General features: G+C 37.9%; 1 protein-coding gene across 1 annotated transcript; it reads left to right on the top strand.

Moving 5' to 3' along the window:
• Positions 1–1,840: 1,840 nt before the first annotated feature.
• LOC131361211 (E3 ubiquitin-protein ligase RNF182) lies at positions 1,841–12,876 on the top strand. Its single transcript, XM_058402189.1, has 3 exons — positions 1,841–1,996; positions 2,183–2,434; positions 10,217–12,876. Exon 3 carries the CDS (start codon positions 10,900–10,902, stop codon positions 11,653–11,655), a length of 756 nt encoding a protein of 251 aa, XP_058258172.1. The 5' UTR covers positions 1,841–1,996; positions 2,183–2,434; positions 10,217–10,899; the 3' UTR covers positions 11,656–12,876.
• Positions 12,877–13,367: the final 491 nt, after the last annotated feature.

Here is a 13,367-nt window from a genome sequence, read left to right as displayed (position 1 = left end):
ATATCATGTCTTTATGGACCTTAATGGACCTTGCTTTGTGCACAGGGGCATTGTCCTGATAAAACAGGTTGCTGTGAAGGGAATTCTTTATGCCACAGCATACCAAAACATTCTATTCAACAGTTTTGAGAAGGCTCACATATCAATGTAATGGTCAGGTGTCCACAAACTTGTGGTTGTTTTGTATTTGTTACTGCAAATATTACCCTTATTTGTTTAATTGCATGAGGCTTGTTAATTTTGCAAATAAATAAATAAATAAATAAATAAATTCAAAATAATTGTAAAGTAAAACATCCAGATAGCTAGCAGTAAGGTTTGACAGATAAAGAATTATAAAAAAAAATGTTTAGTAATGGCATGTGCCAAAGAAATGAAAATCTATTTGTTCCATTTAAAGTGCTATTATGCTGTGTGAAGAGTTAAGAAAATATGATTTCTATTGAAAATATTTATGAATTTAGCCATGTCAATATTGATGCAGCACTGTGTTAATTCAGCTCTGAAAAGTTTACAGAAGCAATGAATGTGTTAAATCTCATCATTACATTTTAATGCAGCACCATATGTGTCAATCCAGCTCTGTAGAAAATTGCTGCAGTAGTGTGTGTTAAACACGGGCTACAGTGACATGCTGTTTCCTAGAACAGGATGGGCCTCCAAAATTTGATGAAAGAACAAGACAGAAACATATCACAGAAGCTGCCATGAGACCTACAGCAACATAAATGCAACATAAGCATAAATGCATCTGGACTCCTATAATCTCTATTCTTCACATGTATGGGCTATGGGGTAGTGTGGCTAGATGATTGCCCATTTTCCCCATAAATTTTGCTAAGATGTATATACAATCACATATATGATAAAGGAAACCAAGAATGATTCTAAAAGATATGTAACACAAAATAGACTTGCTTATTACATTAAGAACCCCACACACACAGTGAAGCATGGTGGTGGCTGCATAATGCTTTGGGGATGCTCCTATTCAGCTGGGACTGGGACTCTATTCAGCATTGAGGAAATCAATGATAGCTTCAAATACCAATCTGTTTTGTCATAAAATCTGCAATCTATTTTCAAACCGTCTAGCATGACAACAACCCAAAACAAATATCAAATTCAACAAACAACTTATAAAAAGCATAATCAACATATTAGAATGACCCCGTCAGAGCCCAGGTATTGTTTATGTGTCAGTTAATTCAGAAATATAAATGTGCATATATTAAGTATAGGTATGTGTTAATTCAGTTCTGTAAATGCTAATACGGTGTGTGTTAATTAGGCTCTATAACTGTGAATGAAGTAGTGTAGGTGGTTAATGAAGAAGCATGCGGTAATGCATGCATTAATTCATCCATACAAATATTAAAACAGAATTGTACAATTTTAACGCAACAGTGTGTTATTGACGGGCTCTAAATGTTAATAAAACAGAATTTTGTGTTAATTCAGCTCTGTAAATATTAATGCAGCAGGATTTGTTAATTAAGCTCTCTAAACATTAAAGCAGCAGTGTGTGTGTATGTGTTAATGCGTTGGTATAAATGTTCATGCAGCAGTTTTGTGTTAATGCAGGTATGTAAATGTATGTATAGTCCATTTATTTCTGTAAATAGTAATGAGCTGTGTCTGTGTGTAAATTAGGCTCTGTAAATGGTAATGCAGCAGTGTATGTTTTAATTCAGCTGTGTAAATGTTAATGACCAGTGCAAATGTTAATGCAGCAGTGTGTGTGTGTGTGTGAGAGAGAGAGAGAGAGAGAGAGACAGAGAGAGAAAGTGAGAGAGAGAGAAAGTGAGAGAGAGAGAGAGAGAGAGAGAGAGAGAGAGAGAGAGAGTCGGTTCGGGTATGAAAATGTTAACGTAGCAGTGTATGTGATAATGCAGATGCGAATGTTTCACTGCTGCAGAATGTGTGAATTCATTCAGGAATGTAAATATTAAAGCAGCGGCCATGTGTGTTAATGCAGCAGTGAGTGTTAATTAAGGTATGTAAATATTAAAGCAGCAGTGTAAAGCATGTGTTAATGCAGCAGTGTGTGTTAATGCAGTATTGTATGTGTGAGTTAATGTAGATATGTAAATGTTAGTACACGAGTGTACAGTGTGTGTTAACGCAGTAGTGTGTGTGTGTGTGTGTTAATTCTCTGAACTCTCGTGCTCTCGCTCGCTAGGTCGCCGCTCTGGCCGCCGGCTCGCGTTGCCACAGTAACCGGTGAGTGAGTTGGAATGCTGTAGCGCTACCGCAGTGATCAGTGAGGGGGATGGCGCGATTCCGCTCGGCCTCATCCGACATCGGCATCATGATCGACATGGACTCTGACTCACCACAGCACACTGGACAGGGACATGTTGCTCGCGCGAGCTCCTGATCCCGATTAGGACTGCGCACACGCGTTTCCCATCGCCTAATCAGGAACAGAGGGGTAAGTACACTAAATGTTAACCGAGCATAAAAAATGACAGTGAGCTTTTAGACATGACCTCAAACCAGCGGAGGATCAGAACAGCAGAATAGATTTGATAGATAGTGTCTATTCTCACGACGACGCCAACCGTCGACGCGACTGATTTGTCGTTGTGAGTGCACCTTTAATGCGATGGGATTCGTGTGAGGCTCTCAGGAGTTGATGGAAGCAACAGGGACGCACCTTGTTTTAGTGATTCCTCACGTAGGCTGATGACACAAATGGCTGTATCAGTCTGCGGATTTTTTTTTGTTGCTTTTCTGTTTGTAAGAGCTTGCAATGCGGTGATGACGACTAGACCAGGCTTATAGGGGGTTATTAATGCACACACTGGTGTTGTATTCGGGTCCATCACTCTCTAGCGTTGTCGTGGGAAAATCTGTGCAATGCAGTTTAAACGCCATGTAGCCTACCTGTTGGACTGTGGCAACACGTGAAGTGAAATCGGAACTTTCCAGCATTCTGATCAATGAGAGTGATATGTATTGAACTGGACATTATTGAAGGAGCGTGAAGGGAGTGTCGGCTACTGACGCCACTGAAAGCCTTTCACTGAAAAACAAAACAGGCAAAACATGAACGCCTATTTATTTATTTATTTATTTATTTATTTATTTATTTTTGCGATCCCTCATATGATCTCTTCTGTACAGAGTCAAGCCTCAAGCCAGATCATTTATAAAGACATTTACTTAAAAATGGGGAATATTGACTAATAACTAAAGTATCATTGTTTTACATTGTATTTATTTAAATCATTTGCTGATATGTAAAAAGTCTGCTTGAAATGATATTAAATCACACAGAGATCACACTGCATTCTGAAAGGTAAAGACTAGCTAGCTAAATGACAAGATCTTGGTAAGAGTGAGGACTTTTATTATTATTATTATTATTATTATTATTATTATTATTATTATTATTATTATTATTATGCTATTTTTACCTACTGCCCCATGAATGTGACATTCAAGTTTATGGAAAATGTGCTTACTTTGTTTAGATCTTATGTGGACACTCTCTTAAAGATGTTCTTTGGGTACTTGTAGCTTCTACGCCGACTTGTTAAGGCTTCCAGCAGAGGGGGAAAAGTGAAGAACCTAGAGTGTTTGCTTTAACCTTTTTGTCTGTAGACACAAGCATGGTGTTCACTTTGAAGGACATGAGTTTAAGTGATCATACTGTATAATAAAGACATTTAGAATGTGGGATAGGATTAAATGAATTAAATGAGAAGGACAAGAAGGTCAGGAACATATCTACTTCACTGCACCATAATTAAAAGTGTTTGTCACACTAACAGACATTATTAGAGACATACAGAGTGCTTGAATGAGCCTTCTGGGAACATGTGCATAGTCCCATCATTCCTAGATAAGCTACCCACTGTAGGTCTAGAAGTAAAGACACATTTCTTTCCTTTGAGCCCTAAAAGGGAGCGTTAACAAAACTAGGCCACTGATGACATTTCAGTCAGTGTGACAGCTCTGAGCCGACAGCAGGGTGGTCAAGAATGGATTTATCAAGCACTTCCTGTCCCATGTGAGAGTGCCACCAAGCTGTCCTGTCAAATCACAATGAAAAGACAGAAGAGTTGTCCTCTCACTGCAGGCTGTTCTTTAGAAAGACAGAAGATAAATTTAGAATGTGGCACAGACCCAAAACTCTTGAGCAGACCTGCAGGTAGAACTGTTATATTTTTGCCAAGAATAATTGTGTCTGATTGAAAGAGTGTAAAAAACACTTGTACTTGAGATATTTTCAATGATCCTGTGCTGAAGAAGGTTTTTTTGCAGTGTCAAAAGGTGCTTGTTTTGATTCAGAAGTTGTTCCATTGTAGTAAATCCATTAGTCTGTCATTTATTGGCACTCACTTTTAACCCAAAGCGACTAACAAACACGAAAGAATTCACTGCAAACACATAACTTGACTGTTAACTACAGTCATAGCGGAGAATCGTAACTATTGACCCAAATAATGTTATATTATGCCCCTATGCATAAACATTTGAAGCAGATTTTATAATATTTAAAATAGCCATTTATATCATCATTCCTCTTTCTGAGAACTCAGGAAGGAAGAGTAATTGTTTGTCGGAAATGCAGCCATTAGACTTCTGCTGGCCAATATGAAGAGAGGGAGATGGTACAAATTAAATGCATCATTAAAATTGAACGTTCCAGGGCTTCATTGATCAATTTTTCATAAACCCATTTTGCAGTCCGTCAACGGTCCTGATAGATGGATCAACCACTTTATTGCAGTGGCAGTTCTTTTCTAAAACGGTCTGAATGTAATAATAAAGCATGATGTTTACTTGTTATTCACAAATGCAATATTAAATTTGGCAATGAATTAAAAGATTATGTAAATATTTAAAGGATGATGTAATTTAAAATTTGTAGATGGTTAAACTGGAATAGATGATGATGACAATGATGATGATTATTATTATTATTACTATTATTATTACTATTATTATTAGTAGTAATAATGTTGTTGATAATATCTGCAAAAGCTATTGTGAACAATTAGTTCCCACAATTTCTATGCACTTATAAAGACAGATGGAAAGTACAAATTTGTGAAGGAGGACAAAGCATTAAAAATAATGCTGTTTTTTTTTTACTTCCTGTTCTTCGGCTTATGCGAGGGAAATCTTCTTGTCAGAAATGTTAGAAAGGGTTCCATGTCGCTCTCTTTTAGAAATTTAGGAAAACTCTTGAAGAACTTTTTTTCCCTAAGAGTATGGGGCAATGTGTCATTGGAGACAACTAAGATTTAAGTGAAAAAAAGTCCATTTTTTATTTTGTGATGTAAGACAATTTATAACAATTTTACTTTATTGATGTAGCTGCTTCAGGGCTCAAACTCATTCAGAAACTAGGACTAATTGAAACACATTAAACAACCGCCTGGGACTGAATGGCTTATTCAGCTGATTATTGAATATATGTTTCTCGGGATTTGCAAGACTGCACACAATGGAAATAACCTGCCAAGGGTATTAGATCTCCAGTTACTCCACAATCTCTTATCTCAGGTATTTATAATCCTTAAGAATCTATTACAGTGTAGTCTTAATTGATGGCGCTGGGTTTTATTTGAATTGTCTAGGGGTTTTTTTCCCACTTGCTTGCTTTATATCATGTTAATTAAAATTGGTTTTAATAAAAATTTATGCCATTATAAAAGCCACTAGGATTTCATCCTCGCTTTAAAAAAAAAAAAAGGCAAGCTACAGATTTTTTTGGATGTAGGGTATGTGAGGATTAAGCTCACAGCTAAAAGTGCCAAGTAAACACATTCAGAGTGAATTCTATATTGCATATTGTGTACTAAACAGGATGTCTAAATAGTATTGGCATTAATAGGAATCAGACATTATGGCTTGTGCTGGACACCTGACTCTCTTGAAACCTATATGTGGTTCTTCCCCATACTGTTGCCAAAATTTGAAGAAACACAATTATTTAGGATTTCTTTGTATGATGTAGCATTAAGATTTCCCTTCACTGAAACCCAAACCTGTGCCTAAATCCAGCTCCATAAAGTCATAGTTTGCCAAAGTTGATGTGAAAGAATTTAAGAGTACTGACCTCAACACCTTTGGGTTGAACTTGAATACCAACTGCACCCCATGGTTCCTCACCTGACATCAACGCCTGAGCTCACTAATACTCCTGTGTGAATGAACACAAATCCCCACAGTCATGCTCCAAAATTAATGAAGAGGGAAAGCCTTCCTAGAAAAATGATATAAGGGGAAATAAATTCTGAATGGGATTTTCAAAAAGCACATATGGATGTGATGGTCAGGTGTCCACAAACCTTTGGCCATATTGTATAACTGTCTGTATACATTATTAGTTTTTCCTCAATATTACAAATATTTGATGATAGTTTACTGTGCACATAAACATGACTGTCACATTTACTGAGCACTGGGTGAAATTGCAAAACCTCTAGAGTCATCTATGTTTTGTTGTAACTGTGCTCGTACAGCGGCATAGCATCACGTAAAACAGTATAACAGAAGGGTTGCTCTGCAGTAATCACACAGCATTTCGCTCATGTGAGACCATGAGGCGAATTTAGATGTTTTCATTAAGGCTGCTCACAGCTCCAAACCAATGCAAGTTGCTTTATTAGCTAATTTGTTTTGTGCATGTATTTTGTTCTTCAGCCTGTCAAAATGTTTGGAGATTAAATTCCATAAATATTTTTCATCTTATTGTAGTTCTATATTAGACTCTCCCACTGGCCTGGTTGATTGCCAGCTCTTGCCTGTCACCATGGAGTTGAACTCTGTTTATGCCTATAGTTTAAGTATACGGTAACAATATATATTATACCCCAAGAACCCTGAGTCAGCACTGCATTTTTTCAACCTGGATGTAATAATCATGTTTTGTTCATTTCTAACAAAACAAAATGCAGCTTTAGAAATAGTAAGCCTTATCTGTACATGCTTTGACATTTTTTTCAAACTTTTTCCATTAGACCAGTAGTGAATCAACATGTAGCTGGGTTTTGGGATTGCATTCTCTTGAACCGTTCTGCTTTGTCAGTGTACAGTGGCAGTGTTTTTTAGAAGTAAACTTAAGCTACCAAAGCTGAAACACAAATGCATTGCATCTAATAGGTCAAAATACTGAATTATAAATATCCTCTGGGTTTGAAGCAGTGACTCTGTTCTAGTCATATCTGGTTCAAGGTAAGTGTTCATATAAAAATCACATGTGACTGTGTACCGAGCTGAAACACTGTATTAATATAACAGGTTATTATTCATTGTTGATGAGTTATCACACAGTTGCTTTATGAGACATAAAAGCAAAAAAAACCCAAAAACATTTGGCTATTCTGACCATTCTTGTAGAAGCACAATGCTACTGCATGTTGTCTTGTTATGTTGACCCTGTTTTGTCAACAACAAAAAAAAAATTGATAATATAGAAAAGGTGAGAAATTAAAAAGTACAGTAAATGATAAAAGAAAGAGTATTTTAGTTATTTTAATGACTGTGAGTTTAGGAAATAATATTGCTGTGGACAGAAGCACATGGAGACCATGGCAGTGACCATAAACTGCTGTTGCCACAGTCAGTTTTGTGCTCGGGTCTCCGTCACAGTCAACATTTAAAGGCTTCAGCGAGAAGGAATTTATGTTAAATCTATAATGAATTCAGGAATCATGCTGATGCTCATACTTATAAGTTGCTCAGAAGCTCCTGGTTGCAGGAATTCACTTGACTATATGTTGTTATAGAAAAGAAATTATTTAATCCCACCCTCCAGTTTCTGGTGGAGGTCTGGTGAGGATGAGTTTCCTTTTGAGTCTGGTTCCTCTCAAGGTTTCTTCCTCATATTGTCTCAGGGAGTTTTATTTTTGCCATTGCTGCCTCTGGCTTGCTCATTAAAGCTAAATAAAAATTTAAATTTTGAATGTTTTTATTTTTTATTCTGAATTTTTACATTCCTGTGAAGCAGATATTAGGCAGTGCAGGTTGTTAAAAGAGCTATACAAATAAAATGGAATTTAATTGAATAGTAAAAAAAATGAATAAATAACATTTTCTTTTATTTTTTTTTATCCTCACTCTCTTCTTGGTAAATATTTGGTCTCTGAAGATAGCACTTTATTGCTTTTTCTTGTTTTATTATTAAACTGATATTAAGGCTTGATTATAGGAAAACATTTGTGGAAATCACACACACATACACACACACCTGTCCCTTTAAAAGAATGTATTTTTAAGAAACATGCTCTCAAAGGGAGGTATAGATGTTGGCACAGAATGGTAGGTTTGTGTCATTTTTGACCACAGGACAGGAACACAGATGGTGTTTGTTACATTGTTGGCATCTCTACCTGTACCTCTCTGCCACTTTTGCTTATTAAAACACACTCAGTGAGCACCCATGAAAAAACTATGTGATCTTATGTAATATTTGGTCTTCTCTTTAAAGTTTAATGTTATTTATCAAGAGTCGTGATGATTGCAATAAGCTGTCTTTCCGAGTGAGATTTCAGCATCACACTGAGATAATCTGAGCTTTCAGGAATGTCTTATTATAGACCTTTGAGCTGTGTGTCTGCTGGCTTATGTTGCATGACAGGACGGAGGTCAGGCTGGGATGTTGAAGTCCTTGAATTTCCATTCGAATCAAGCTCCTGAGCAAATATAGCCGTATACCATGGAAATTGAGAAATGAATGTGCACAAACAGGTGTTTTTCCTCACCGTTGAAGTAGATTGTTTTGCCTACTTTTTAAAGTAGGTTAGATTTTGGTACAATGCAGTTAACATGTAGCACTGAAGAGTCAGCAACACTGATTACTAAGCTAAATGTAGACATGCCCTCAGGCATGTATTGGCGTGTTGCATTTTTAATAGGTAGAGAATTCAGGCTGGGAAAACTACATCTTTTACCCACTGCATCTCTCCGTCCTGGACATCAGGACAAAGCGTTGAGTTGGCTTGTGTTCAGTAAATCACATACTGCAATTTACGTAAGCTTTTTGCATCATGTCCCCTGGAGACAATCTGCCATACAAAGTCACAGTCATAATTTCTGTCTCCTCTCCTTAAGGCGTTGGATAAGTGTGTGTGTTTGTGTGTGTGTGTGTGTGTGAGACCAAGATGGAGTAGGATACTCTTTATCACAGTCATCAAGGGTATTTGGTGGTGCTGGTGGGGGGCTGTGTGTTATATTAGGCACACTGTTTTTCCTCCAGCATGGATTTGCTATTTATAGTTTAGCTCAAATTCTAACAACCTGCACTCTGAGACAGAGAGATTGTGTGTGTGTGTTTGCGTGTGTATGTGTGTGTGTGTTTGAGACACAGAGAGAGAGAAAGAGAGAAATGAGAAAATATAAATATATTTTGGTAAAGATGTTTGTTTAGTTGATTTATACTACAGCTATTGGTTTCTATAGATGTGCCAAAAATATTCCCAGAGGGAATAAAAAAACTATTTAAACAAACCATTTACCTGTGCTAGCTCCTTAGCCTGGTCATCAGACATTACACAGCGCATCACACAACACCTGCTGCATCCATGGGATTTACTGGTCTCTTCGGGAGCCTGTGCAGCTTTTCAGTCCACTTGTCAAGTAAAAAAAAATAAGGCATACAATAACACATAATAAATTCTGTCTGTTCATAAATGCTGGAAATGACACATTCTCAAACACAGTTAATTAGGAAGTGACAGCTTTATATTTCTGACAGTATGGATCTGATGAAAGTGGAGGACATAAATAAAAAGCACACTGTAAGGTTTTTCTTCAGGAAGGGCAAGTCAAGGATTCATCTTATGTGGATAGGAAGACTCAAGAACAAAATGTCCAGCGATGCGCCTTTTCTCCGCTAGATTCACTCATGGGAATATCAGTAACATTGCCAGTGAGAGTATAATGACAGCGGAATAGCTGAGAGTGAAACTAAATATTGTATGTATATTATGTATATATTCAGTTTAATTCAATTTATATAGCACTGTTAACAACTTACTTCACAGACGTCACAAAGCAGCTTTTCAGAAGTCCAGATCTAAAACTTAAATTTACATTTACCCTAATCAGCAAGATCAGCAAGCCAGAGGTTACAGCACTTATGTAAGGAATAATATATATATTGTTTTATTTGTTATTATGTATTAATTGTTACTTAATTATTAATTACTGTTTATTATATATGTTACTGTTTTGTCTGTCTTTTGTCTTGTTTCAGAACGAAGCAAAGTGCTGCATCTCATTGTCTTCTGAATAGTCACAGTTCCATACTCGATGGACATAAAATGTGTTTTGTCAATCCTCTTTAACTGTTGGCAAAAGCAGACACGTTCCAGGATGCTTTTACCTAGACTACAATTCATTTCTGCCACTTCACGTATTACTCATGGATGACCAGTGAGCAGCGGCTTTGTCTCAGGTTTCTGAACTAGAATGAATTTACAGCGGCAATTTAGCGACGGCCCATGAACATTTCATTAGCACCTCTTCCATAACAAGTATTTCATTTACTGCTTGTCATTATGTTCATGACTCTAAGCAAGTCTAAAAACAAAACACCTCAGTATATATCTGTATAAGTATTATGCATGGAAGGTCTGATTTGCATGTGCTACTGTGAATATGTGTAATTGTAATACTGTTTTTCAGGCCTTCAGTGTTTAAATGATTTATAGGTTCCACTGTTTACAACAAGCTATTTTTCTGTCTTCAACTGACAACATCAGAGCAGCATAAATGCTGTATTAAAAATGAGGACCTGCTGTTAACACACAATCTGACAAAAAAGAGACAAAACACCAATTAGAAAAAGAGAAAACAACATTTTACTAGGTAGTAAGATACTGCTCTTTTGTAACGTTTTGGAAATTTCCATTAAGCTCCCCGCTTCCCGCTCTCAGGATGAGTAACAAGTCAGACTCGGAAGGTGTAGTCTACACGGTGGAAGAACTAGAATGCAAGATATGCTATAGCCGCTACGATGCACGAGCTCGCAAGCCAAAGTTACTGGCGTGCCTGCACCGTGTCTGCGCTCGCTGCCTGAAGAAGATGGCTGAGATGGAATCATCACCTGGCACTGTCAGCTGTCCATTCTGCCGCCATCAGACGCATGTGCCTGATGAGGAAATCTGGCTCCTGCAGGATGACAGTAACATCCTGGCCATCCTCTCTTACCAGGAGCGAGTGAGGAAGAGCGGCTCGATGCCTGTGGGTGAGGTTCTTCTCACCCCAAACAGTCTAAATGGGGGAGAGATAGGAACAAGTGGAGAAGGAGGAGGAGAGCAGGCCCACAGTTCCTCAGACTGCCTGGTCATCACCATCATGGAGGTTCCAGGCGAGTCCACTTCACCCGACTCCACTGGCATGCTGAACATGGTGCGTCTGTATCGGCCGGCTAGTTTGGACTCGCTGCCGTGTCACGTGCCTGTGCAGAAGTGGCGTGCGTGGACATCGCGCTCTGTGCCACGTTTTGTCATGGGCTTCCTCTGCCTGCTCTACTTCAGCTCGCTGCCCCTGGGCATCTATCTGCTCATGATTCAGCAACTCACACTGGGAGTGATCCTAGTCAGCCTGGTGCCCTCCACCCTCGTCCTCTGCGTGTTCTACGGCTTCTGTCAGTGCCTGTGCCATGAGATCATGGAGGCCATGGCTACATAGACACTTCGTAGATTGTGTGTGATTTGTCAGTCTTTAGACAGTGTGAACCAAGCCAAAATCATTGATCTGTTCATTCTGCTCTTGACTGCTCATCTACTGTTGCACTGGAATATACCAGCATTTAGAAGTGAACTTTCAACCATCTTCAGTTCATATGAAGGGCAATACATACATTTGAACGAGCAGTTACATCCTACAATCCAGTGCAGGTTGTTTGCATTGAGCTACGGCTGCCTCAATTTGCTGTTGATTTGTTTGTTTCTTTGTTTGTTTTTATTCTGTACCTGTTAGCTCAGGCTTAACATGACTGTGATCCTTTTACATAACACTAATAAGGGAATGAGATTCATATCTAACATGGAAATTATGGACTTAGTTCCATAACGTGAAATATGTCCTTCCTACTTTTGACAATCCATTTGTTGTGTAACTTTAAAATAGTCTCCATATACTTGTCAAAGTTCCTAGTTGCCTTTGTAAGGCATGCAAATTCCCAAGCTATATTTTAATGTTGTATATATGAAATAATGTGTTTGTCATTGCTATGAGAATGAACAAATGCCTTCAGATCATCCAAACTGTTAATAGATATTCAATAAAGATTGGAAACACAATCAAAGGGACGTCATTTAATGACATTTTAAGTCATCAGGTGGCTAGACGCAGACCGGACTCTGCAAAGTATTTTGGTGAATTGAGTTCTTGAAAAAATACTGCAGCAGAGCTGATCAACATAAACTGCAAAAATAAAACCTTCCAGTTGTTCAGTTACTTTACATTTCCACCTCTGCTTGTGTAGAATTCCTCTGCTACAGCATAGCCAATCATATACTATATAATTATCAATTATTTTGTTTAGGATCCAGAGACCAGCTAAAGGGCAAGAAATATTAAGTCAGAAAGGGGAGAGATTTCATATTTTCTTAAAAGATAACAACAAAAACAATGATTAAAGACCAATGGAAAAAGAAGTATGAGTTTATTCCCCTATGTAAAATCCGAAACTGATGTCTCATCTGTTCAGAGGTGATAACGCTGGTCAAACATGGTAACATGAAGCACCATTAAGAAACAACACATAACCAGGTGACAGATGTTGCTATTCAGCCGTGTTAGTTGCTAAACTTTTCTAATCAAAAATTTTTTGTAATGTGACCTTTACTGATTTTACTCGAGTACTAAAACTGAGACTGAGTATTGTATAATCTGAGAATGATGTAAGTGAAAGCATTGGGGTTGATCAAATCGAACTAATTAAAAAAAGATTCTAAAAAAAAAAAAAAGAATAATGTGGCACGTGTGAATATGAGTGCTTCAATTTAAGAAATTGCTTATTGCAGCTCTGATGTTTTGTTAACTGCATGAGCGAATATGAGTGAGGTTGCTGAGGATACTACACCTGCGGGAGAGTGAGTGTCAAGGGCCCTCCTCATCTACACACTGCGTTCAGACAAGCCTGAAGACCCACAGGGGGGTCATCAAAGGATCCCGGCCTGCGCCTTTGCAGTCCCACGCCGTTCTCCCTGATGACAATTAACTGTGCCTAAGGCACACTTCCAAAACACAGGAACAAAGGAAGCCAAACATGGCTTTAACCTTGCTCAATATAAAGAGTGCTTCTCTTTCCATGATTATATGTTTATTTTAAGATGAGGTTTCCCTTCAATGTGTGACGTTTGTAGTCGTTCGATTTGGAGAGCATCAGCTGTGCT

The sequence above is a fragment of the Hemibagrus wyckioides genome, linkage group LG11, assembly GCF_019097595.1.
Source record: "Hemibagrus wyckioides isolate EC202008001 linkage group LG11, SWU_Hwy_1.0, whole genome shotgun sequence".
In the NCBI taxonomy this organism is placed as follows: domain Eukaryota; kingdom Metazoa; phylum Chordata; class Actinopteri; order Siluriformes; family Bagridae; genus Hemibagrus; species Hemibagrus wyckioides.
Note: the sequence above shows the minus strand (reverse complement) of the source record. Positions and strands in the feature narration are given on the sequence as shown.

Excerpts from the sequence above, each read along its gene's own strand:
- LOC131361211 (XM_058402189.1), top strand. The coding sequence starts at position 10,900 with ATGAGTAACAAGTCAGACTCGGAAGGTGTAGTCTACACGGTGGAAGAA.